Genomic DNA, 25,120 nt, shown 5'->3' with positions numbered 1-25,120 from the left:
AAACAAGAGTATTAACACCTGGAGACACAAGTTCTTTGTGTATTCACAAAAGAAATGAATAGATATGACACTGTGAGAAGCAAGTGGAAGAGACTGCTTGGTTTCTACACTGATTGCCGAGTGTCTCTGCCCAGTTGGCCAACAGGCTGACAGCGATGCTTGGGACACGGGCAAACGTCACTCTGCCAGTCCCTGCCTCGCTTGAGCTAGCAGCAGTTTTTCTGTGGACTCAAGCAAGCCTGGAATCAGGCCTGTGGCCAACAGATGTCAAAGTGTTCAGCCAGAGCATGGTTTTATCCAGCTACATGGAAATAAACCTCTCTTTGCCCTTGCCCGTCCCCAGCTTTCACCGCAGAGCACGTTAGTCAGTTGGAAAACTCCCACTATAGCTGGTCCAGTGTTACCGCTGCACAAGGATATTTTGATTAACCCAACTAGTGCAACAGCCTGAGAAGGCTGATCTATCAAGCAAAAGTGTTTTATGTAGACTTGCACTGTGAAACCCGTAGGATCAGTCCTAATCCCCTTATTTCCCCTCAAGGTATCTGCAACTGTGCAACTGTAACTGATGCAAAATTTACTTTCATTAGCAAAAAGACAAAGCATGGCACAAATGTAAATGTAGGAAAGTCTCCTGAATATTTCTGCTTTGTCTGCTGTGGGTCTCTCCCAGGTGACGTCTGCTCTCAGAAATCACTGGGGCAGAGCTGCCACGGAGCATTTACTGCCACACAGCACACTTTTAATAGTTTGCAACCCCAGCAAAGCTGTGTTTACAATCTTCGTGGCCAAAGGTATTTGCAAAGTCTGAACTTGTGAGCAATGCTAGCTAAGCATTCAGAGCTATGGAAAACGCACAATAAAGACCATAAACATATGGAGTCTTCAACTCAGCATAAATACTGAAGATCAACCTGGGTGTATGGTCAAGGTAGATTTGAAAGCCAGCAGCAGAACTTTTTCCTTGCATACATCATAAATATTGATTGCTTTTTGCTTGCCTGGGACATAGTACACCCTGACTGCATTACTTCTCCTTTCTGCATATTAATTTTCTCATCTGTAAAATCAGGTTTTAAGGGGTGACTTCCTCGTGAGACATTTTGAATTCCAGCAGTGCTGAGAAGTGCTATATACTCAATTGATGAAGTCAATGGAAAAACAACTGATCTCCAATATAATATATAATATGAAGAGACCTTTGAGTGCTGAATGTGCTAAAAGTTACATACAGAGCTTTGTAAAATTTTCAGTTGGATGAAGAACCCTACTACGATCCAAAAAAGATGGTGGTGGGTTTTTTTTTGTCAGCACTTGCAAGGGTGGAATTCCAGGGCTGAATTCCCAGAGCCCAAAGTCTGCCTGTACTGGCAGGAAGGTAAGGAAGAGGGCATAGTAAGAGTCATTTGCCATAGCACAAGTCTTAACTACAGGTCTCGGCAAATCTCTGATTTGCCAGCAAACCAATACGAATAGGCATTTTGAAATTAACCTGGAAGGGTTTTCAAAGGCTTTGCAATGCTTCCTAAAAGGCTCAGCTGAGGTGGGGGAGATGTCTTCTGTGGGGAGACCAGGTTTCTTAGTGGTTTTTCACAGAAACACGAGTATCCTCCATCCCTAGCTCCTCTGATCCTATGAAATGATCTATGCATGTGGGCAGGGCTATATATGCATTCCTATACATGTGATCACTGAATTTAATGCAGCACCATCATCCAAGTCGACCTTAGGCCAAAATACTTGTTTCTTTCTTACGTGGTCTGGATGGGGTAACTGATTTCATATACTTCTTCTGGGGCTGCTCAAAGTCAAACCGCAAAGCAGCTGCCAGAAATGTGTCTCTATGTGAAATTTACAACATGCATTTCTGAAGTGGTAGCTGATGTGCCTAGCCAATCTGCCGAAAATGTCTGTGTAGCTGAAATTTTTGAAAAGAGAAAATCACAGGATCTGCAAACATCTGCAAAATGTTCTTTAGCAACTACTGCTCATTCCGAGTGCAAACCTTGAGAGTAAAACACTAACTTCTGTAATTGAAAAAGACCAAATGTAAGTCATACTTTTAGACTACTCCTCACGACAAGGAACTCAATCTACACCTATAAATTTTCCTTACAGTAGAGCCATTGTTCAATTTTAAACAATTAGCATAACTTCTTCAAACTAAAAAACAGATGAATACAATCTTCACATTTTAGCAAGTATCTCTGCTGCAAATAAATAATTTTCTAATTATAAAAACTGACTACTTTATAGACCTTATTCTCATATTCTGGAATGAGCTATTGCATCAATTAAAAGAAAAGCACTTTTTTTCCCATCATAGGAGAAGCCATGGCAAATTGGTTCATAAATATTCACTGGTATTTTAGGCATGGCCATAAAAAGGAGACATTTTACTGGCTGTCCTGCAAACAGCGCCTTTAATGTCAGAGCATCCCTGAGAAAGGAGAGCCGAGGAGAGGCTCTTGTTGCAAGGAGCTTCCAAGTAACAGCAAGGTCCTGAAGCGTCCGCAGGTCACACTCAAACAGATCTACCACTGTGGCAGGAGAAGAAAAATATGATGCATGTGCTTGTGTCGGCCTAGAGCTTACAGTGACATTACCAAGAACCTGCCTGGTGGGGCGACTGAGCTGGAGGATGGGAGCAGTCGCACCCAACACACCTGGGACAGGGAGAGAGCAGGCAGACAGCATGAGCACAGTTGTTCCTTGCCCAGGAGTGTGGGTCTGGCTGCTGAGACACAACTTTCCCTCTCCCCAGCCCATGCCTGAGCCCGGGCTCCACATCGCAGCTCTGACAGTCCTACATGCCGCTCATGCTCCCGGCTGTTTTCTATGATTCAGGGGAAGGGCTCCCAGATGAAGGAATTAATTATGCCTTAGGCACAATTAACTACTTGTGACTTCCCTGTTATGCTGTCCTGCAGGTCCTCAGGTAGGCAGGCTTGTCTGCAACTGCTTTCCGGATTTGAGGTTTTTTATTTTAAATCCATACAATCGTTTACTTTGGTGGATATTCTGCACAGATAGCAAATAAACTCTATGAGGCTGGGAGGCTCCTGCATCTCCCCGCTCTCCTACTCGCCGCAGAGACTCCACGGCCCTGGATGGCTGCGTAGCTGCTGCTCCTGCTGCACAGCTGAGCAGGAGAGGAAACGAGCTACAAAACAAAGCTACTGCAGCTGCATGAACTGCTTAAAAGAATGAAAATTAACAAATTGAAAACAAACCGCAAGTGTTCTTAGAGCTAATTAACAATAAAAAATAATAACTCCTATAAAACACATCCCATAAAAGTGCTGTCCCTCTTTACAGATCAAGGCAAAGTTTCAATTTAAAAAAAAATAAAGTAAAAAATCAGGACTGCTCAAATTCATTTGATAAAATTAGTTATGATGCATTAGAATTTACACAAATAAAAGTCCAGAATAGTATCAAGACTATAAAGCATGAAGATAACATACTGTTCTGGCAAGTGATAAAACTGCTCACAGTGACAGCAGTGATTTATTGAAGCAATTCAAATACACTTTGAAAGTATATTAGCTTCGCCTCTGCCCACAAAGGGCGCATTTTAGCAGGGTAGGCCACGCCAGTGATAAATTACATACCAGCAAGAAGTGAAGGCAATTGGCAACATCAGATGCCCGAAGGCCCTGAATTACTGTAATAATGTGGTTTTCGTGATACCACCTCACATGCAACAGCATCTGAGCACCTAGAGAAATACATCAAAGCTGTATTTTCGTTGGCTTTTTGGAAGATAACGGTACGATGGTGAGAGTGGCTGGGACTTCCCAGCTAAAGTTGACATACAAAGCGTTTACAAATTGGCTCTGGAACAAAGTTTGGCACAGAAGGTCACAGTTTAAACGCCACCTTTTAGATGGAACCTGAAAAATAACTGCCTCTTGCTTCCAGGTTGTAGGCACTGAAGCAAGCCACAGGCTGCAGACTTACAGGCTGTAAACCTACCGTAGACCTTGCCGTGCACCTGCCTGCTGCACAGCTTCGGCAGGACTGGTAAAGTGACCCAAGTGCTGCCATGGTTTAGCTGTGCTAATATCCAGAATGGGATGGGGACTTGGCCATATGGTGGCGCCCCCCCCAGCCATGCTGACACCTGTATCATCACTTTTGTGAAGGAAGCAAGTTACTGAGCACGCTTGTTCGCTGGTCACACCAGTTCAAACCTGCAGTAAGATCCAGGCTCTTCCCATGGCTCAGAGTAGCACTGGTATAGGAGCATAGGTAAAGCATGATGCCAAAGTCTCCTGCAGCAAGGTTTTACTACTGTAAAAACATTGAAAAACTGTTTTAAGACACTTTGGGCTAAATTCTACCCTCTGACATACTAGCACAGACCAAGATTTACTTCACAGTCAACCTGGACTTCAGAGGGTGTCCTTTGAAGGGAAGGTGTCCCTGGACAGAGCCATGGAGAGCCACGCAGCAGACTCTTCTCCTCGTATTACCAGGGAAAGTTTAACAAATTGTATCTGCCTCCAATTATTACAGTCCTCCCGTTCTGACACACTAGGAAGCACATCTTTGTGTCTTAACAGCTCCTAAATTAAGAGCAACAAGAGAAATTCATGACTTGGTCAAAGCAGTTACATCTTGCTGTGGATCAAAAGAAGTTTATCAGCAATTATACTGTAATCGGCTCATACTCAAAAGATAAAGCACATTTAACAAAGAGTTTGTTTCTGGTAGGCATTTTTAACTTCTATTTAATCCAAAACACTCCCTTGGGAAGTGATAATGAATATCTATCTATTTCTACGATACCCATTACCGTGTAACCTGAGGACCTCAGACATATTGCATACTTATAGAATGAGTTCGTGTAACTTTTTAGAGGAAGTTGGCCATTTCTTGAGTTTATGCCAGTAAATGCCTGAGAGAATCGTGTTTCTGTATGTACAGTCTCCGTATGAAAGATGCCCCAGTGACACTGCAACTGAAATGGTATAAAACACCTATGTACAGATTGATACTTTAAAAGTAAGCTAGCCTAACACTTTCCCTACAGATGAAGACTTGGAGAAGACGCAAAAGTGGCAAAACTTAGTTATCTTCCTAACTTCTCTAAAGCATATGGGAAAGAAGAGCTAGCACCTTTTTGAACCTGCCCCTTTATGTATTTTTGTAGCTCTAAGCTAATGATTAGAAGAACGAACATTTTTTTCCTTGAACTGAAATTCCCGGTAGTACAGGTATTACAGCACAGTGCAGGCTATCGCTTCCATTTATTTACGGCTCTGCAGCACCGTTCTTCTTTAGAAACATTTGCAGGAATTGAATTGATTGTATGTTAAGTGTTATTCTTAATAGTTTTTTCATTGCTAGCTAATGGAAATATGGATTCAACATTATTTTAAGCTCAATGCAGTGTAAAAGAATTAGTTTAGTACACTGTAATAATTATTTTTTTTTCAGCACTTAATAGAAGTACAAGGCAGAAACAGATTTCTTCAAGCAAGGGAGAAGAATGGGTAATTTTTGTTTCTTCAGTAACAACAACTTGAACATCAAAGCTGTGACAAGGAAGTCACTCCTCCCCTTTCTTTTTCTTGTCTATACCCTTCAGATTTACATTTGCTACTTAAATAAAGGAGCGCATTTGCAGCATCCCTCAAATTCTACCTTACCAAAAGACCAGAAATATTCTGCTAAACTTTACCCCTGAGCAGGGGAGGGATTCTCCCCTCTCTACTGCAAATTGGGCAGGAGGCAGAAGTAATTGCCATAGCCCCTGACACTGCAAATTGGGCAGGAGGCAGAAGTAATCGCCATAGCCCCTGACTTGGTTTCAATGACAGAAGAAATAAGAATACCCATCCCTACCCCATCACCTGCCTGCGCTTGTCGTCCTGAAGCGATGAAATAACCCTCACAGCATTCTAGTAATCGGAGCAGTAAAAGTGACCAGAAAATGTTTATTTCTATTCCTCCCACACCCTCTAACCCAGAAAACATTCACTTTATCCCGTTCCCTGGAAAATTTCACTCTTAAATAGGTTCCAAATCTCTCTCCTTCCCAAACACCCATTTCTATGTTGCAGTCTTTGAAATGTCTTTCGGGACCTTTCCCCTGGAAGGCTAACTTCTCTGTGTGGGCAGAAATGTTACTTTGTCTGAAAAGCCCAATTTACTGGAAAACTATTGCTCCGTCTCCCTCTCCTCCAACAGCTTCCCATTGCACAGGCTCTCTGGCCACAGCAGCCAGCCTAGCTGCTGCAGCGGCAGTTCATTTTTCTTCCAAAAGGAAAACAAGGATGGTCTCCTGGGCCTCCAAGATCTCATTACAGAACAAACCCCAGCATCTCATAACACAGTGAGTGTGATGAACTTACGATTTCATGACTCTTTTTGCAAGAAAAAGACTAAACAGAGAGCATCATCAAAAGGAAAGGAGATAAAGTGGTTTCTGCTCTTGCCATCTGCTCCTTGCTGTCTCCCTTTCCCCATTTTCTCCATACTGCTCAGAACCTTGCTTGGGCACATAGTCCCCCCCACCCCCCTTCCTTTTTACTACGTTTTCAGTAATACCTAGCCATGGCTCTACTCGATGGCTGTAGCAACTATGGCATGACAAACAAGAAGTTAACACGAAAACTGGAAATGCTCCATATATGTCAGCTTCCTTAGGTCTCTGAGGAAAATAGTAGCAGGATTCCCAGGCCTAAGACAGTGGTTCTAGAAAGCTGCCTTAAAAGGTAAATACTGTATAAAAGCTGAGAGTATTTTACCACCTGCTTTTACAGCCCAGTAACTGTAAAGCATCTTTTTGCAGCGCTGCCCTTCAAATGAAAGGAAAATTCCCCCCTATCTTACGTTCAATTTTTCAGTTTCTGTTATGTCAAGATAACAATCTTTTGTAACAAGAAGACAAAAGCTGCTCCATCTTTTTGGGATCAATATTATTGCTCAAGCAAGGACAACTAATATCTCTCTGTTAAGGCTCTATTTTCATGTACTGCCAAAATACAAATACTAACTCAATAGATAATAATCTGCTTTTCAGACCAGAGGCTGAAGTGGCCAGGATGGAAAATCTACATATCCTTTAGTCATGCAGCACCATTCTCTCCCAAGCCCTGCACACAAATAAGAAATCTGATGGTGCAGGATGGTCTGTGCAGATGCACCTGTCCCAAACGTCAGCTCACGCCAGCAGAAGGTTAAGGTCTGAAGTAAAAAGAAGTCCCATACCCCCCCAAGGCTCCTTTCATGCCAACCCCACTCTTCCACAGTGTGATCACAGCAGTTTCGCTACCGAAGGACCCTTCAGCAGGGAGCTGCAGTTATTCCTAAAGCTAGGGATGCATGACCTGTAAGAAAAAGCTTGAGAAATAAATCCGGAGCAAACCACACAGACATCTGTACAGAGACAAGCAGGCCCCCAAAACGAAAATCAAGCACTGAAAACTGTGAGAAATTTGTCATTGCTTGGCTACAGCTGCATTGCCTTAAGGAGTCACACATTCCAGATTTTTAAAACTGGAACACAGGTCAATGCATTTGTGTCCGATATGGCCTCAGAGAGCACCACGGTGGCATGGTTAATATTCAGAAATCAGGAAAAGGCAATGCAAAAGTAGCCCCTACAACTTTAATTTCAGCAACTTAGGCATGTATGAATGAGATGCAGTATTTAATTACATAATAATCATATATACTGCAACAGAATTTGCCCTATAAATTGCTGAAGTGCCTCCCAGCAGAATTTCTAATCTTCATATTTCCAGTGTTATGAACCACAGGAGGACTTCAAAGTGGTTTTGAGCTTGACAGCTTATAAAAGACTTCACCTCAGCCCTTACACAGGTGTAGACGTTTATGAGCTGCGGGAAAAATCCTGTGAGAAGTACGCTGAGTAGGCAAAGTGAATTTCAAAAGATCAGGCCTTGATGAAATCTGCATCTGCTTTTGCTGGGACACCTCAAAAGGGCATTCTTCTTGTCAAATGTCAACTTCCTGCCCTGTGGAGAGTTGGTGCTTGAAGCCACAAGTTTTCTTTCCTCCTTGTTTAATCATACGAGGAAGAATGTGCCTGCCTATGCACGTTCTCCTCATACTCAGAAGTCACACATGCAGGGCTTTTAATTATATAAAGGATGTTCATTTTTGGAAAGAAACAGATTGACACAAAGCATACTGAAAAATAAACAAGCAAAAAAGCTCCACACAAACTTATCTGGTCTTGAGGTAATCCAAAAGCATGGGTGTTGAAGATGTTACGAAATCAACTGCTGGTCAACTGGGATCAGAACAGAATCCGCTGTCCCTTAGGAAGCAGTAGTGCTCAGTTCTGCTCATGCTTTTGCCTCAGATAAGGAAAAAAATAATCCTTATAACAGGAAAGCATTTTAAACACGTAAGCAAGTCCTACTGAGCAAGATGGTGCTCATATCCCTGAAATGATTACCTGAACAGGAATGGATGTAAGTATGCACTTCAGTGGCCCACAGCTCCACCGCAGGGGGAAAAAAAAGACAAGTCAAAGGAGACAGCTGGTTTTCACATGAAAGCAGCCAAACTGGGGGAACTATGTCAATAAGCCTCACCTATTTCACCTTTCCTTCTATCATACAGTGACTGCTCTTAACCTCACAAAATTGTTTCCAAGAAAAAAATAAATCTTAAGTACTTTTTAAACAAGATTGAGTTGCTGGTACTAGGAAGTCCCCAACGTTCATGCCACAAGGGGCAGCTCTTGAGGCCAACATAATTCTTCCCAAGGACGCCAGTAGCCCACAGGCTGTGTTTCTAGTATGATATATAGAAGTGAGTTGTAGAAATTGCAGGCGTTTAGAGAAACAAGGTTTTAAAAAGGACAGACTCAGTATCTTCCTCTTAGTTCTGTCCTTCTTTAGACACTAAATAAGGCTTGGATAGCCACTTTTGAGCAAAGGTAAAAATTAATCTGATATACTGAATCCTGAAAGAGTACTTTTAGTACCTTCACGGTGCAGCGAGACTAAGGCAATTTCTTAAGCATTCATGGGCATTCTTGGAAAACAAATATAAAATTATCCCTAGTTTCAAAGCCACCGGAAAGACATGACACATGACCTTGACCTAAGGAATTGAACAACCATTTGGAACATTACGGCTTCTACTCATTTACAGCACAACCCAACTATGAAATTATACACACGACCCCATCTAACTGTTGGACTTCTGGGTTTCACTCCAACAAGCTAGTTTTTAAGATTTTTGAAGAGAAGTCAACTCTTGCAAATTAAGCAGGTGGTTTTTTGAGGGTTGATTCCTATAATGGACACCCAAACACTCCCCTCTTTTCCACATCCAGAAAGCCCTGCCTTCCTTGCAAATATACTTCTCTAACCAGTAAGCTCTATAGACCTTGCACTAAACAATGGGAGTCCTTTGATTTGCAGGTATTAAAAAATAAATTTCATTCCCATATTGCTGAAGAAGATAAGTAATATATTCTTGAATCTACTAAAGCAGAGTCTGAAATCAACCACCTGCACAGCAGATCTACCAACATCCACTCCTGTTCCACCACCAGTGTAGAGTGCACAGCAAAGGCCTACCTCTCAGCGTGACAGGTCTGTCACCACTACAATACATACAAAAATCAAGCTAGATCACACTTCTGATGATCAAAACGTACTGAAATTTTCAAATGACTACAATGTATTATAAAAACTGGGTTATCACTTGTTTCACCTCCAGATTAAACATCTCCAGACCTAAAGGTTTTGAAAACACTGTAACAATGCTGCTCCAAAATAGATATTCAACAGAAGTTTTTGACATTCACTTTTGTGCTTAGTGAGCTCAGCGTGATTAGAGCTATTACAGTAACTACCGATGTACCTGCACACCACAACGTAATGAAAAGAAGATGAGAACGTCTGAGACCACTTAAAGAGGTACCAGAGAAACGTTTCGGTTTACCAGCCCATTTTTTGTGCCATCGTTTTTTTTCTTGACCGACCTCAGCTGCCTTCTTGGTACGCAGTAGCCACTGCAAGTGTACTAAAACTTTAACAAACCTACGAGAAATGAGAAATTCAGGATTTCTTTTCAAAGGCAATGTTGCGATCACTCAGCAAAGCGCCCTGCTGGGATTGCTTCACGGCAATACAACCACTTTGCTCACTGGAGACTCAGGCTGTTTTCCCCCTCCCGTTTTCTCAGTTTCTACTTGATGGATGTGCTGAGTCTGTTCCTTTACAGGAGGAAACTCAGGAAAAGAGTTCTTGCTGATTAATTATAGCCTACTCGGAAACAGCATTTTACTAGTCAATTAGAAACAACTCTCTAAGGCAAACTGTATTTCCACATGCCCACACCTGTTTCTCCAATAAATCGTATCATTCTGTATTTACACAATGGGCCATATTATAGCACAAATTAGCTGCCTGATGCATTTCAAACACCACTGTAAACTCATATAACATATTAATCAGAACCGAGTAGAACGAGCAGACAGAAATTGAACTAACTGTGCCCTCCTCCAGGCTTCAAATCTGTCAGAAAACTGGTTTGTTTGAGGACTAAAAAGACTCAGTCCTAACACACACTGCTCACCTGACTACAACTCCTAATAAATATGAATAGCTCTGCACTTCCACTTTCTTCCTTGTAATGTAACAAGTAAATACATTGGGGGGGGGGAGGAGGGGAGAGAAAAAAAGTACGGGCTCCACTTCCTTTTATTAACTTCTGTCAAATTGAAGCACACCATGTCATTTTGCTTTTGTAGCCATTTGGTTAGTCTCAAGTTTGCGTAGAAGAAACGAGGAACGTGTGTGCAATTACACATTACATTCATTTTTTACATTTTATAAAACTAAGAAATCTCCTCAGTTTAGTTTGTAAACACTCCATAGCTCACTATCGACACATGGACAAAACGGATAAAAGCAGATGAGTCTTTATCACTGTGAAGTTTCCACCATGGAAGTATAAATATGGTTCACTGCAGACATATGGTATCTCCCTGAAATTAGTAGGACCAGTGTGCAGACTCAACAGGACTTTGGACAATGCCCTACAAACCCACTGCTATTGCTAGCTATGCTTCCTAGTAACACGTTTCTTGCTCCTTATATTGCAAGGCCATATTTCTGGGAGACAGAGATGAGCGATTCAAAGAAAAGCAGAGTAATATTTGTATTATTTTACTGAGGAAAGTTTTCTTCCTTAATGTGACCCTGACATAACAAACTCATGGCTTCCCATTTTTACAGAGCTAGCCAGGGGCTTGAATGGCTCCTGCCTATTGCTCCGGTGGGCCAGTATGTTGAAGCACACTTCTGGAGTAGAAAAATACAGCTCTTTCACTTCCTCCTGCATATTTTTTTTCCACACCCTTTGCCTCTCCTCATCAGAGCATCCTGCACACAGCTCCATGATATGAACTGATGACCCATATCACGTATGCTTCATTGATCCTTTCACTGACCAGCTTCCACCGAGTTGGCGGAAAAGCCCCAAGGTGAAGTAAGGTTAGCGATGCTGCTGTGGGATCTACAAGGCATACATGGGAGCTGTAAGAAACAGCAGCGTGGCACTGAGGGGAAAGCGTCCCCTGAAGCTGCATGGGCAGGAGAGAGAGACTTAGGGTAAAGCAGCTCTGACTTGTATCTTCAGTCTCCTCAGCAGCTCACCACAATGGAGCAGAAACTTTGTATGATGCAGTACCACTGAAAAGTTCATGGAAGGCAGCACTGATGATATGGTGCCCTGAGTGAAGAGCAGGAAATTACTCGAAAGATGTTAATACACCCATGCACCTTGGACATCACCTTCTCCCTCCATAAAACAAGTCCTATCATCAGAGGCTCTATGTGATGTGAGTTATAGCTGAGAGAGCGCACGAGCATTTGCCTATGCCAGCACTGCAATACAAGTAATTTGGTGATAGCTTGGGTATAAAAGGTGCTTTGTAAAACCTGGCTCCACTCTTTTACACACAAATCACAGGCAAATTCATACTTTTCTGGAACAAAGAACATCGGGAAACCTAATTCGGATTTCTAATTCCTGCATTATATGATAATTCTATTTCACCAAATTACTTTTGCCTTGCAATGTAGCTGCATTTATAATTATTTATTGCCCAGCTCAAGGTTAAGTGAGGGAACAGCCTCACTGAGATCCTGTTTAAGCCCTTGTTTTTCACAATGTGCTACAAAAGATTAATTGCTTTCTATTTCTCCAATAGAGACAGAATTAAATTGCCGTTTGATACAAACTATTAATGCAGCAATCATTTTGAAGTAACACATTGCTTCTTATAATTTATTTCCTCTCTTCTGCTTATCCTGTGAAGTGGTACTTGGCAACCTTAAAAATTTCATTTGTGGAGGTTCCTTTGTAGGACCTGTAAAAATCCAGTCTTTTGCACTCATGCAGACTCAGTACCTGATGAAAGGTAGCTCTCAACAAAGAGCAAACTGGAAATGCAGCAGTGTTAAGCAGATGCTACTGAAGATGTTCTTTTTTACCAGCATGCTACTTGGAAGCCCCGAGGACAATGCTGAAGCATATAATAAATTGTTTTGGTAACACAAGCTGACAAAAAGAGCAAGGATACATACATAGCACCTAAATATTTGCTTGCTCAGAAATGGCTGCATTGTGGGGTTTTTTTTTTCCTTCTTTTTTTCTTCAAGTAATGCCACAGGGCTAAGGTTTTTTAGAGAGAAACGATTAGCAACACGCAAGAGACTGCTCTTATTCACAGGCAAAACTTCCCGTATGGTTGTGGGTTTTCATTGTGTAAGCAAATATAAAGAACACCAAGACTGAAGATGATGAGAAATTCAAACACTTGCAAAAACATGAATTATTCCAAACAGTAATATTTAGGTGAGCACACATGAGGATCCTACGTGTATGATCCCAAAAGCTACTTACCATTTTCAGCATTCAGGAGGAACTTTGGGTGCCCAACATTTTACAGGTAACAAATGAATGAACAGCTGCTGCAGTAAAAGCTTTTTCTTTCTTTTTCTTATTTACCTAAGCTGTCTAAGGAACTTAGAGACAGACAATAGCCCTGAACTGGATGGCCACTAGGTGCCTACAGTAATATTCCTTTAGCCCTGGATGCAAGCTCTTTGCTGCATCTCAGGGGTGAAAAAGAAAACCTCTTCACATTTATATACACAGTTCTTAGCACAGAGGGCTCTCAAGGCCAGCTGTAGCTCCTGGCATGACTATGGTGCAATAATCATTATCGCACAGATTGCCCTGTCTTCCTTTCCTTGTTCTTAAGCGCTTGTACGATGGTAGTCAAAAGACTGTATTTGTTGCCAAGACATTAGGATCCTGAGCATTGCTCTGAGAATAAAAATAAAATTAAATACATAAAAATACAGAAGAAAAATCTGTGGTAAAGTACTTCTCATCTCATCTCCTTACAGATATACTGGGGAAAAAAGCTTATCTAACTTCCCATTATTCAGGTGTGGTTGGCTTAGGGATTCAAACTTCTACATCATGGAAATCTCTAGGTGAATTTCAGTTCAACATATTGAGTAGTGTGCTTCTTTGTCCCTCCATCCTGAAAATAACATTCCTGATGAGGATATAGTCACATCTTGCCACCAGCACATAAACAGAAGCAGAAACAGAAGCTGTGAATAGTATTAACCAACCTCTATTTGCCAGTTCTGGAGTGAATTAACATAAAATGACTCGCATTTACAGCTAGGTCTTTAGACTGGCAGCAAAGGCTGAGTAAAGAATCACCTCTTTCCCTTCTCAATCTACATCCTATCAGCCATGAGGGAACCCTCATCAGAGTCTGCAGCAAGAAAACCTGCATTTATCCTTATTGTTTATAATGATAAATGCCAGCGATACCCACTGGAAGTGAAACCTCAGCAGGGATTATGTATCACTAGTAATAACAGAAATAATCAAGCTGTTGTTAGAACCAGACACTCAAACAGAAAATTCAATTTTTTTAATTTTCTGTCCGATACCAATGACAGCTACCAGCCATCACGCATTACAATTAGCTCATGCTGCAGGAATGCTATCTGCTCTGGTGCATAATGAGCGAGCTGCAACAGAAAGCAGGACCCAGGGAAGAGGTGAAGAACTATTTGGAGAAGTATCATGCATCCTTGCCTGTTGCTAAGGAAACCAGCTCCTTTCTTCGGGAAGACTCAAGGGCTGCCTCCTTCACACACCCACACTATCAGCCTTATTTCACTTGCAAACAAACAAAAGAGAAATTAAGACAATTGCTCACTTGCTATATATATGCATACATTCTATGTATCCAACATTGGTGAGTCAAAATGAAAATGTCCTTGCAATTGCAGAGGGATGCTGTTCTTGTGGATGGTTTAGGCAAACAATAACTGACTGTAACAAAGGTTGAACAAAATTCAGGTAAAGGCACTAGGACCTTTTCACATACCAGGGCTGGTCAGCAGAACACTGCTTCAGTTACTGGGACATCGTTCTTGAGTTCCTCTGCCCTAACATTAGACACACGCTGTGGCCTTTCTTCCAGGCAGCTCATACTCACACGCATTTCTTCTGCTGTGTCCCAGTCTAAGTAAGTGTCCTGTTCTACTAAGTTTTACAACTGCAAAGTGTGCTTCGATTCTTAAATCCTCAATTAATAGTAACTGTAAGGCAAAAGCCCCCCACCCCCCAGTGCAGATCTCTGGTGTACATTCGGAGTATTGCTTCAATTATTAGCTTAGACCCAAAAGCCCTCCCACACTTCTCCATCTCGTTGCATGCTTTCACCTGCAGAAAAGTTACAGAAAACTGAGCCCCAAAGCCTATAGATCTACTGCGAGCACCATGCCTGAAGCAGAGCAGGAGGTGGCCTCTGCCTCTCCAGAGAGGCCTTCTAGCATTCCTGTCGATGGTGGGGTTCCACTAGTTCTAGCAATCGCAGGATGGTATCGGAAAAGAAAAAATTAAAAAAAAAAAGAAAAAAAAAAGAAAAGATGAAATCTGTCTTTGCTCTCAAGGACTACAATATAAACCTCTCAATTATTCAGTGCTGGAAAATTCCATCGCAAGAAGTGGGAGCACTGTGCATTGATCACACACAGAATTAGCAATAGAGATGATGTATGACTCCTTCTGGCAAAGAAGACAGAAATACAAAGATTCTTTGTAGACATTGTTGAATACCTTAGTGTGTTCCCTACATCTTAGTGTGGCCTCTGCAATTTTTACAGAGGCTATTTTGAAGTCCTATCTACTGCACAATGCTGTTAGAAATCTCTTCTCTCTCTGCTTGCTCCTGTACATTAACTGACATGAGATTAACACATACTAATTCTCAAAAAGAAAAAAAATATGTACTTTAGTGTGAAACCCTAGGAACACTGTCAGAAATGGCTTAGATTTTAATTAGTGCTAGAGAAGTTGAACAAAACTTGAGAAGCCTTGAAAGAAAACCACAAATAGATACCTGTCTTAAGACTCTTACGGCTGTCGAGCCCACCAGTGTTCTCTTCCCTCAATATTTGCTCTCTCTTGGTGTGAATGCTGAATAATTAAACAAGTCATTTGAGGAAGAACAAAGCTTTTTGAGAAAAGTGATTTTGCCTTTTAATTTTCAGAATCAAGTACGCTGCAGGGAGTGTGGTACTATTAATTGTGCTATTAATTTAAATTACAGATATTTTGTAAATCTGAACGCTGGTTCAGTACTGGTGCAGCACTATTGCTTAATGTCAGAAGGACAACAGGATTTAGTGTTTCTAAGACTAGAAATCTAAAAACTTTTAAGCCCCAGTCCCGGCTCTCCCAGCAAGCTTCTGAAAAGTCTTGAATGCAATATTCAGTCACAGAACCCTCCTCCAGCAGTCGGGGAATGAAAACCAGGGTGCAAAACTCTAGGTAAGAAACTCCCTATGGGTAGCTAATAGGAAACACTGAGGAGGCGGATGGGTCTTGGAGCTAATCTTAATCACACACCATATACAATTGTGTAATACTACAAAAACAAGACCTTAAACTTGCAAAAAAAGAACATAAAATATATAATCAGAACTAAGCGAGTTAGTTTCTTGCTTTATGTCCTTCTTTTTCATGCACTTCACACCTTTAAAGAAAGCACTGTGAGAAAGATGGGGAATGTCCCTGAACAGCAGCGATCCCGGTGAGCATTTCCCCTGCAGTGCACAACATGGGTTAAAACCCTCTCAGGCCACGGCATCCGGGTTTCTCATACCATGGGAATGCCTAAAGTTGGAACCAGATCATAAAATCAAATTAAAAAACTAAACAAGGGCTCCTTCTCCTCCAGATGTGATTTGGGAGGGCGGGGGGGGGTGGGGGAGAGAACAAGCCTGAAGAGCAGTCCCCTAGGTTTGCTACAGGCACTTCCACGGCACACCCGTCAGAAGAAGTCTCTAAGGAGTGCTTAGCTCTGCCTTGCAGATGCTCTTGGTCCGAGACACTCAGTACTGTCAAAATGGAAGCGCTTGTAGGTAAAGCTTTAAGTTTCTGGGCAACTTAAACATAAAATACTTGCACAGAAACTAATAATATCAGTGTGGATCACTTCAAGATCACAATTTTGAGCTTAGTCCTCCTACTGCGATTGCTGCAAACTGCTTCTTGATCTGGCCCTCCCATTTCATAAACTGCTTTTAAATTTCCAAGCCTTACATCAACGTTAATGAACTCAGCACTACGCTTAAGTATCTAAAACAGTAGGGCTCTGTCCCTCCCATTCCTGTCAAGCCCCTGTAAAAATGAGACACACGCCCCCTGCAATGCTTTTCAGGAGAAGCAATATCTGCTGTAAAAAAAAATAAATATAGCATTAAACACAGATGGACACCTTCAGTACAAATCTGTTTCAATAGTGCAGTAAGCAATTACTGTTGGAGAAACAGTTTCTTCAGAAAATTAGATACTTAAAAATTGAAGTTGTTTATGTTTATATAAGCAGAGAAATTATAGATGTAATTATGCAAACAAATCTCTCATGGACCATGAGCTCCTGTCAGGTTGCTAATGAAGGTAGAAAGCTGCAATCTTTCTTCATAAGGTTCTCTAATGACCATAATAACAAACCTATTTTTTTTTTTTAGTGCTGCACATTTCCCTCCCCCCCTTTTTTTTTCCTCACAGTATCAGTTTATAGTGACAAATGCTTTCAGAAGACAAAGAGGATGAAGGAGACTCGAAGATAATACTCTTCAATTATGCTGACACCTAACTGATTAAATTAAGCAAAAATTCAGTATTTCATTGTCAATTTGACTCTGATTTCTACCTAAACAAATTTATGGACTCTGTTAAGGTACATTTTGTCTTCGCTTAAAATTTGTTTCAGAGATGCATTAAAGAGACAATTACCTCTTTTTCCTTACTGGAAGCTGTAAAGGCTAATAATACAGTACTCCATCAGAAATATTACCTTTCCTTCAAGACAAACATTTGCTGTTTACAGAAGATCCATGGATACTTATTAGGAAAGGACTCTACATGCAGGCAGTGTTCAGATACATACTTTCCTCACATAATGACTTCCTTTTGCCCATGGTGCTACTGCACACAACCAACTATTCTGCTTTTAGGAAAAAGCAGAGGTTTCCTATGCAATCTGAGCCTTCCCATGCTATCTGGGCACTGAAACAAGTTATAATGGCAACATTTGTTGAATCTCAAATGTATGAGAAATCCTAAAATCATTACATTAATTGCAGGAATTAAAGACCATCCAATTATGACAAATATCATCTTATTTTCTCTAGAAATATTACAGTGTAAACTTTTGACTGGAAGATTTTTCAACCAAATACTACAGGTCTTAGCTTTAATCTCCTCAAAAGATGATCTTCATTACTGATGCAAAACACATGCCACAGATTTTTACCTTACAACTGTGTGATCAACCAAGCTAACTGCCTTTTAGAACTATGGCCCAAACAAGAATCTAAATATTATTTTATCCATAAAACTTCTGTTGTGCTATGAAATTATCTGGAACATGAGGCAAACATACAACAATGAACCAAAATAGGAAAAAAAAATCATGTAATTTGTTGCAGCTTGTTCATTTGTGAACGGCAATAAGAACAGTTGCATATCCCAAAGTAATACTCCTGTACTTATCCAGCTCATGTTTATGAAGTACTTTAAAGATGAAAAATCCTCAAAGTGCACAGCACTTGCTATAATGAAAGAAAAGACACAGATATAAAACAACACATTGCTGATTTCTTCTATCATGATAAAATACAAATCTTTACTGATTTATCGTCAATATATCTCTTTTTCTATTCAAACACAGTAACTAGGATTGAAAGCTTTTGAAACTATCAATATAGAGATAATTACTGAAAAATTAAGTACCGATGAAGCTAAACGTGCAATTTATAGAGTACTGCTAGATGGGAATACAGAAATAATATTTTCTTCTGTGTGGTTACAGAACTGGGCATTTCACAGTACCTTAAGTATTGTCTGTTATACAGTGCAGAAATGAGTAATAGCAACATACCCAAACAGTTTGAAAAACGAGCATGCTGTTTTTGAGAACAGCTGCCTGAACACGTCCGAAGAATCCACCTACGATGTCCTACACACACCACAGTGTGACAGACACTGGCTTGACCCTGGCCCCACTCAACGGCAACACTTCGAAAAACTTTGCTTTGTGCAGGACGAGACACAGGAATGGTGCAGAAGCAGCATAATGAAGAAAAGCAATGATGGTATGTATCTGAGTGAAATAAAAGTATTTCTGTTTACAGACCATGCTACCACACCGTCATATACCACATTTTGGCTTGAACAGAAACAAACGTTATTCAAATGGCACAGGTTTTTACAAAATCTTCATGGGCAACTCTCTTTGTACGAGGCTTCTGCCAGAAATGGGTCACTTATGTTCTCATACAAGCCAGCACTTAAGGGCGGGGGGGTGGTGGGGGGGGGAAGGTAAATAAACACACAAAAAAGTTCTCATCCTTCTCTCCAAATGATTTATCGCTGCCAGAGCTCTAATCTAATTTTAGGTGAGCTCATCTTTTTTTCTGCCCTGGAGCCATTTTAACTTAATATTGCTCTCCTTCCAGAGCCACGAGAGAGTACAGGCTCCCTTAGCCACCACAAATGCTGTGCTGACATTTTACTTTAGCTGTTTGCTGTAAAAGTCATCAATATCACTCCGCTCCTGAAGAGACCTTTTCTAAGAAAAATGAAAACAAATTGCTGGCATTAGATCAAACTTTGACCTCTGCAGCCCAAAGTGGGGAAAGTAAGATCTGAACTCCTTGCTGCTGCTTTGAAAGCTTCCAAAAGCTCCTCCAAGCAGGCCAACTTTTTTTATTTTAATAAAACATTTTCTGAGCTGCCAGGCTGAGGCTGCCTCCCTGTTCACACTGCCGTATGAGCCAGCCGGCAGGTACAGGCAGACAGCCTGGGCTCCCACAGGCCTGCCTGCACTGCAGCCATCCTCTCTCCGAAGCAGCAGCAAGTGTTGTGAGGTCTTTGGGGAAACCATTTCAGAAATCATCTTTTCATCTGCCTCCTTCCCATCTGTTCCCCCTTCCCATCCTCAATACTCCTGGACCTGCACTTTGTTTCACCAGCGCTATTCTCCTTCACGTCTTCATTTTCCTGCCCCTAGTTATCCCCAGCTCCTGCACAACCTGCTCACGTGCTGATCTGAAGCTAAGTCTGCATGGAGAGGGAAACTGCAGTCTGAAACACTCGCTTGTTGATTGCTATTTTTCAGTCATGTACAAGTTTCTAGGAAGATTTAAAAGTTTTTTTGGTGTTTTTGTGTTTCGTTTTACTAAAACTGGTTTCTGAAGGAAAAATAGTGTGATTACTCTGCCAGTTTTCCCTCAAATAACCCTCAGAGTAACTTTTTGAGCTCATCGTCTAATTTCTATCACATTTGACATACAGATGGAAGCTGCAAAGACATGACATTTCTAAAGTTTCATAAAAATCAGTGGCTTGAAAGAGGAGAGGCGCGCCCCAGCTCACCTGCCCTACTGTCAAAAGGCTGCAGTACGAGCTAGCAGTTATTTGCTCTGTTTAGGTACCACCAGTCAATCTGCTGCGGTGCCATAACACTGTCTCCAGCCCAGCAAGCAGCTACTGGGCATCAAAGAGGAGCCAAAAGAGATGAGGATTTTGCAGGTGGGCTGAGGCCACAGGGCACACGAGCAGCAAAACGTATGTGTAGGCAGGCTGACAGGAAGAAAAGCAGATGCAGAGACACTGGGCATGAAACCACCTGAAACCATCACGGAATCATTTGATTTTTTTGGTGTCTCAGTGCTTACAGTGAACCTCCTGCAGTAAATCTGTAGCATAAATAATATACTTTCCTATACTTCAATTTCTCTTTTATTTTAGTATAAATTATGGGACATTTTGGAAAGCTAGTTATCTTCCAAATGCCAAGGGATGCAGTGGAACATAAATTCAAAAGGTCCTTACACCATTTCCAAGAAAAGATCTGTAGGAAACAGAAAGCTGCTTCCTGGCATGCCTATCACACGCTCGGACGACGACTATGGGTATCTGAGGCCAAAGGGATGAACCAGCTTGAGGAATCTGTTCCCAGCCAAGTCTCAAGATCTGAGAATAGCTGAATGCTTAAAATCATCGCCACAGCAGGGAGTCTAAACCATAGTCACAATGTTTTCATTTTTAAACGAGATAAGAATAATGTTTCCAACCGAGCAGGCAGCTGAAAGAGCGAATTGCAGAAAAAGACTGACGCGCTAAAGATTTTACACAAACTCCTTGACTCATGTTTTCCAAACATGTAAGAAAAACGATGCAGTAAACACAGAAACAAAATTAGCATTTGCATCTCTGCATTGTCTGTACTCAAACATAACAGCTCCTGTGCTACAATATATCTTTAAAACTAGGATTTCCTCAGGATCAAACAGCTGGATCTTCTCCAGAACATCACTCAAGTGCTTCAGACCATCTCTTGTGCACTTCATTTACCATAATCTCCACTATGCTATGGATGTAGCATTAAACCGATAAATAGGTTTTATAACAACACAGTAGACACAGATAATGTCATCTAAGTTGATCTGCACTTAGATTCAAAGACCCGCTATAAAGAAATAATAAATATGGTACCAGACTGTCAGGCAGAAGTCAGAAGACACAGATGACCTTTGTGCAGTATCTCACCCCTTTCTCTCTCAGGAATGTATAAATACAAAGTTATGAAAGCAGTCAGCCAGCCACCATGACACTGACCAAAACACCACTCATTTTATTAGAACATAGGACAGCTTAAAAAAAAAAAAGTAATCAATTGTTTAGTTATAGCTGTGTTTGCTATGTCTTTGTTTCCCTGAGCACCTGAGAGAGCATGAACAAAATTGCCAGCAGTCGCATTACAGAGACAGGTTGACAGGCTGGATGACCCCATAAGTCTTGTTCACGTCTCATGTCTGGGCTCGACTTGCATCTTAAAAGACTTTCATATCAATGCCTTTGCAGGGAACCTGCTTTACCATTCAGAAGGGTTTCTGCCAAACCCAGACGGAAAGATGAATGCTTTGTCCTACCTGGCACATCTGTAACTGCAAGCCCTACCGGGAAACAACACCCCACACACACCTTGGAGTTACTGTTTGAGACACCCTGTGAGAGGAGGCGTGCACTAAAGAAACAGACAATCAACAACTTAAAAAAAAAAAAAATAAAAAAAACAAACAGACAATCAACAACTTAAAAAAAAAATTAAAAAAAAACCCTCCAAAACCAGAACCACCATTTATTCCCTTGAAACACGAGGACCCTTTCATGAGCACAACCCCTGCCCTCCCCCAACACACACCAGCCAAACTGCCTACATCCCTCTTACTCTGGTGTCATCAGTAGTGGCATGACACAGCAGGAAAAGAGACCGGTTCACTGTGAGACCTGCTACTCACTCTCTTACAGTGTAACGGCCCCCCTTCCAGCTGCACGTCGCTGCGGGGAGCTGGTCCCGATGGGCACCAACCACACGGACCATCTTGCCGCTCCTCGGGCTCAGGGAGAGCAGAAGGTGGTGGAGCAAGATCGGCCCCTTCTGCATCACTGCAAACCTGTCCACTGTGTAGAGAGTCTTACAAACGTTTGAGGAGTTTGCATGATGAAGGACAAACTGCAATGGTTGGCTTGAACATGCAACGTGACTGCTCAGACCAGTACCCTCCCAGCGCTCTCTGTGCCCCATCATGTGGAACACAGACACTGAGGACACGGCACTGCGTATAGGACAGCAGTGGTGGAGAACACAACCTTCACTCTTCCATTGCTCGGTATCTCCAAGCAAAGGGTTTCTCAATTTGTAGTTTTCACCGTATTTTCAAACAGAACAACGACCAGTTTTCTCCTCCATTGTTCAAATCCGAAAGTAAAATGCAACCAATAGGTTTCACCAGCAAAGGCACTACGAGCAGCTGAAGAAATGAGTAACAGATGTAAATACCTGCTTGCTGTGCAGTCTGTGGGATCTGTTGACTCCGCTGTGCATTGTACTGAACTGAGGCAATGGGTCTGTACTGCTGAGTTGTTGAGGTAGGGTACTGACCAGATGGGTAATAATACACTGGCATCTGCAGAGAAAGAGAGAACAGCAGCTAACTGCATACTCTAAAACTCAAAGATTCACAAAGTAAAACAAAACTGGAAGGGGAGCAAGAGTTCAAGTCAAGCATATTAGTGGTAACAGTTATCAAGAGGAGGGGGTTTGCATTGTGCCTCTTCAAGAACTGCTGTTTGCTTTCAGCTTTGCTAGGAAATTTGGGCACTGATAGGCCTTTTCTTCTCAGATACTTTAAAAAACAGAAGAAAAAGAATTTTAATCGAAAAAGACAAAAACGTACAGGATGCATAAAAAGCTACATGTATATACCAAAAGAAATCACAGTAAAATATCAAATGCTGCAGAAAAATGGATGCAAACACCACCTTCCATATCAACATAACACATATAGATGGCTTGTTAAACCATTAAGTGAACTCTGGAGAAAATAGTCAATTTGAAGCAAAGAATGGCCTAGAGTAAAAATATATAGAAGTGAGATAGAGGAAAAGATGCAGTGTGTGTGCCCTTAACACTCGTAAGAAACGATTATTAAATTCACGCTTTTGTTTAACAGCTACATCCTTCCTTACAGCAAAGTTTCCCTGTAAAGCTTCTCTCGCACTTGGTGTGAATATAATTACAGCTCAAAAAACAATCATAGTTGTTTTCTTGCAGGAGCTGAGGGTAGGCATTGAGTCAGCAAGTTCTGCCAGGTGGGCTTCTTTTTTCTATTATTATTGTCATTATAGAGTACCATGTACTACATCACCTTATCACGTAGGTGAACACGGAAGTTTAAAGGTGACTGGAGCTAAAGATTTTTCCTATACATCCTATACCACCATTACTGAGACATTTGAGCTAAGCACTTTTCAAGTGACCCTTGGCAAGTTCAAAGCACTCAAAATTTTTCATTTTCAGCTGCAGTGGATTCTGTGGGTACGTGACAGAGTTCAGCAGCATATGGTATCAAACTGCAGAGGGCACAGGCTTGGGAGAAAGTTGCTCCTCTCGTGACTTCTGCCACATCTGTCAGCATTTCTTTATAAATCATACTTTTTTTTTTTCTTTGTGTGTAGCATTTATCCTACTCGGACATATGCACGCAGTCACACCAAATGCTTTTGGTTTTTTTTTTTCCCTCATACAAAAATAAGAACTATTTTTGCCACTTTTATTTGCATGGAGGAGATGTTCCTGGAACAGCTCATTCAACTTGATTACTCATAAAGTAAAGTATTAGCAGAGTAAAGGTAACTGCATCCTTTTGTATACTGGTAAGACATCAGAGATCAGAAATTTTCCTACAGACGATGCCAGATGAGAAAGAACAGACATAGATACAAAAGACTAGGCAAGAAGAGGGTACGGATGGCTAATTTGGCAAGTAGAAGACTACTGAATGGGTAGCTGTGGTGGGAAAAGTATCAGGATCAACAAAACTGGACTCAATGATGTTGGTGAAGTGAAACCCCCAGACCGACTGACAGTCAATATCACCTGTCAATCAAGAGATCGAATACCCATTCATTCTTCAAGGTCTATTAATTTTCTCTCGAATCAATGGAAATCACGTAGCTTTTTTTTTCCTTCTCTCTCCCCCCACCCCCCTCGGATAATATCAGCCAGATTCAAAGAAATACCAGAAAGACAAGAACATTTTGATTGGAAAACGTTGTAAGCTATCCTCCCTCCAGACAATACCAAATGACACCTAATGGCTACAGCCTGCCTTCAAGTCATTTGTTTTGTTAGAGACTAAAGTAATAAAAGCAAAACGCCTTTGTAAAATGGACAAAACCATGATGAATTTGCTTCTCTGCAAAGAAAAGCCACAAGGTATAGGAAAGTTGACCCAGACATTTCAGGTGCAAAAATCACTCTTTAAACATCATAGCAGTGTAAATAAGGGATCAGGCAAGTTTAGTGTGATAAACTCCTCTTGCAGAAACCTCTACAATAGGGGACTCGAAAGAAGTGAGAAGACTCAGCCTAAGTAAAGTCAATGCAAATAGTTGATCCTGCCTTGGAGCATCCTCTCAAATACTCTTTATTTCCTCTTACCATATTCTACAAATTAAAGTATATTAAACCCCTGTGGAAATACTCTCACTTCTCCTTGCTGCAGCTTAATTTCCTTAAAGGATTTAAATTTATTTGATTTACCCTCAGCTTCCTCATTTTCCTTGTGCAGACAAGTCCCTAGATATTTGAAAATAAACGAGCATATGAGAACAATGTGAATTATCTCTTGTGGAAAGATTCTGTAGGTATTAACTTTAAAACATAGCCTAAAGAGTACAGGTTTTGAAGTGAGGTTTATAGCTGAACATGCTTAGCACAAAAACATATACGTACACTGAAGCATTCAGAGTAATTTGGAAACAGGTATTTATTTTTACCACACAGATAACACCTCAGAGTTAGTCAAAGGGTTTTCTCCTTTTCTCTCATTTTCTCAGTTCACTGGAATATATTTGTTATATCCCCCCCCCATTTAGAAGCTTATCAGAGTGCAATCTACCAGCCTGAAAAATGTTAGTAGTAGGAGCATTGTGTAAAAAA

At 41.2% G+C, this 25,120-nt stretch overlaps 1 protein-coding gene across 21 annotated transcripts in view; it reads right to left on the bottom strand.

Moving 5' to 3' along the window:
* The window catches only part of ARPP21 (cAMP regulated phosphoprotein 21), a 204,553-nt gene that overhangs the window by 16,335 nt on the left and 163,098 nt on the right, over window positions 1-25,120 (bottom strand). For 20 of the 21 annotated variants that reach the window (XM_019470231.1, XM_019470242.1, XM_019470235.1 and 17 more), the window contains one exon: window positions 22,457-22,583. In XM_019470231.1, coding sequence (XP_019325776.1) covers window positions 22,457-22,583 — 127 coding nt within the window. Of the gene's footprint in view, window positions 1-4,379; window positions 4,391-22,456; window positions 22,584-25,120 lie in introns of those variants that run through there. The other variant, XM_009272422.2, reaches the window with a different exon arrangement.

This window comes from Aptenodytes forsteri, unplaced genomic scaffold (genome assembly GCF_000699145.1).
Source record: "Aptenodytes forsteri isolate BGI_AS27 unplaced genomic scaffold, ASM69914v1 Scaffold398, whole genome shotgun sequence".
NCBI classification, from domain to species: Eukaryota; Metazoa; Chordata; class Aves; order Sphenisciformes; family Spheniscidae; genus Aptenodytes; species Aptenodytes forsteri.
Note: the sequence above shows the minus strand (reverse complement) of the source record. Positions and strands in the feature narration are given on the sequence as shown.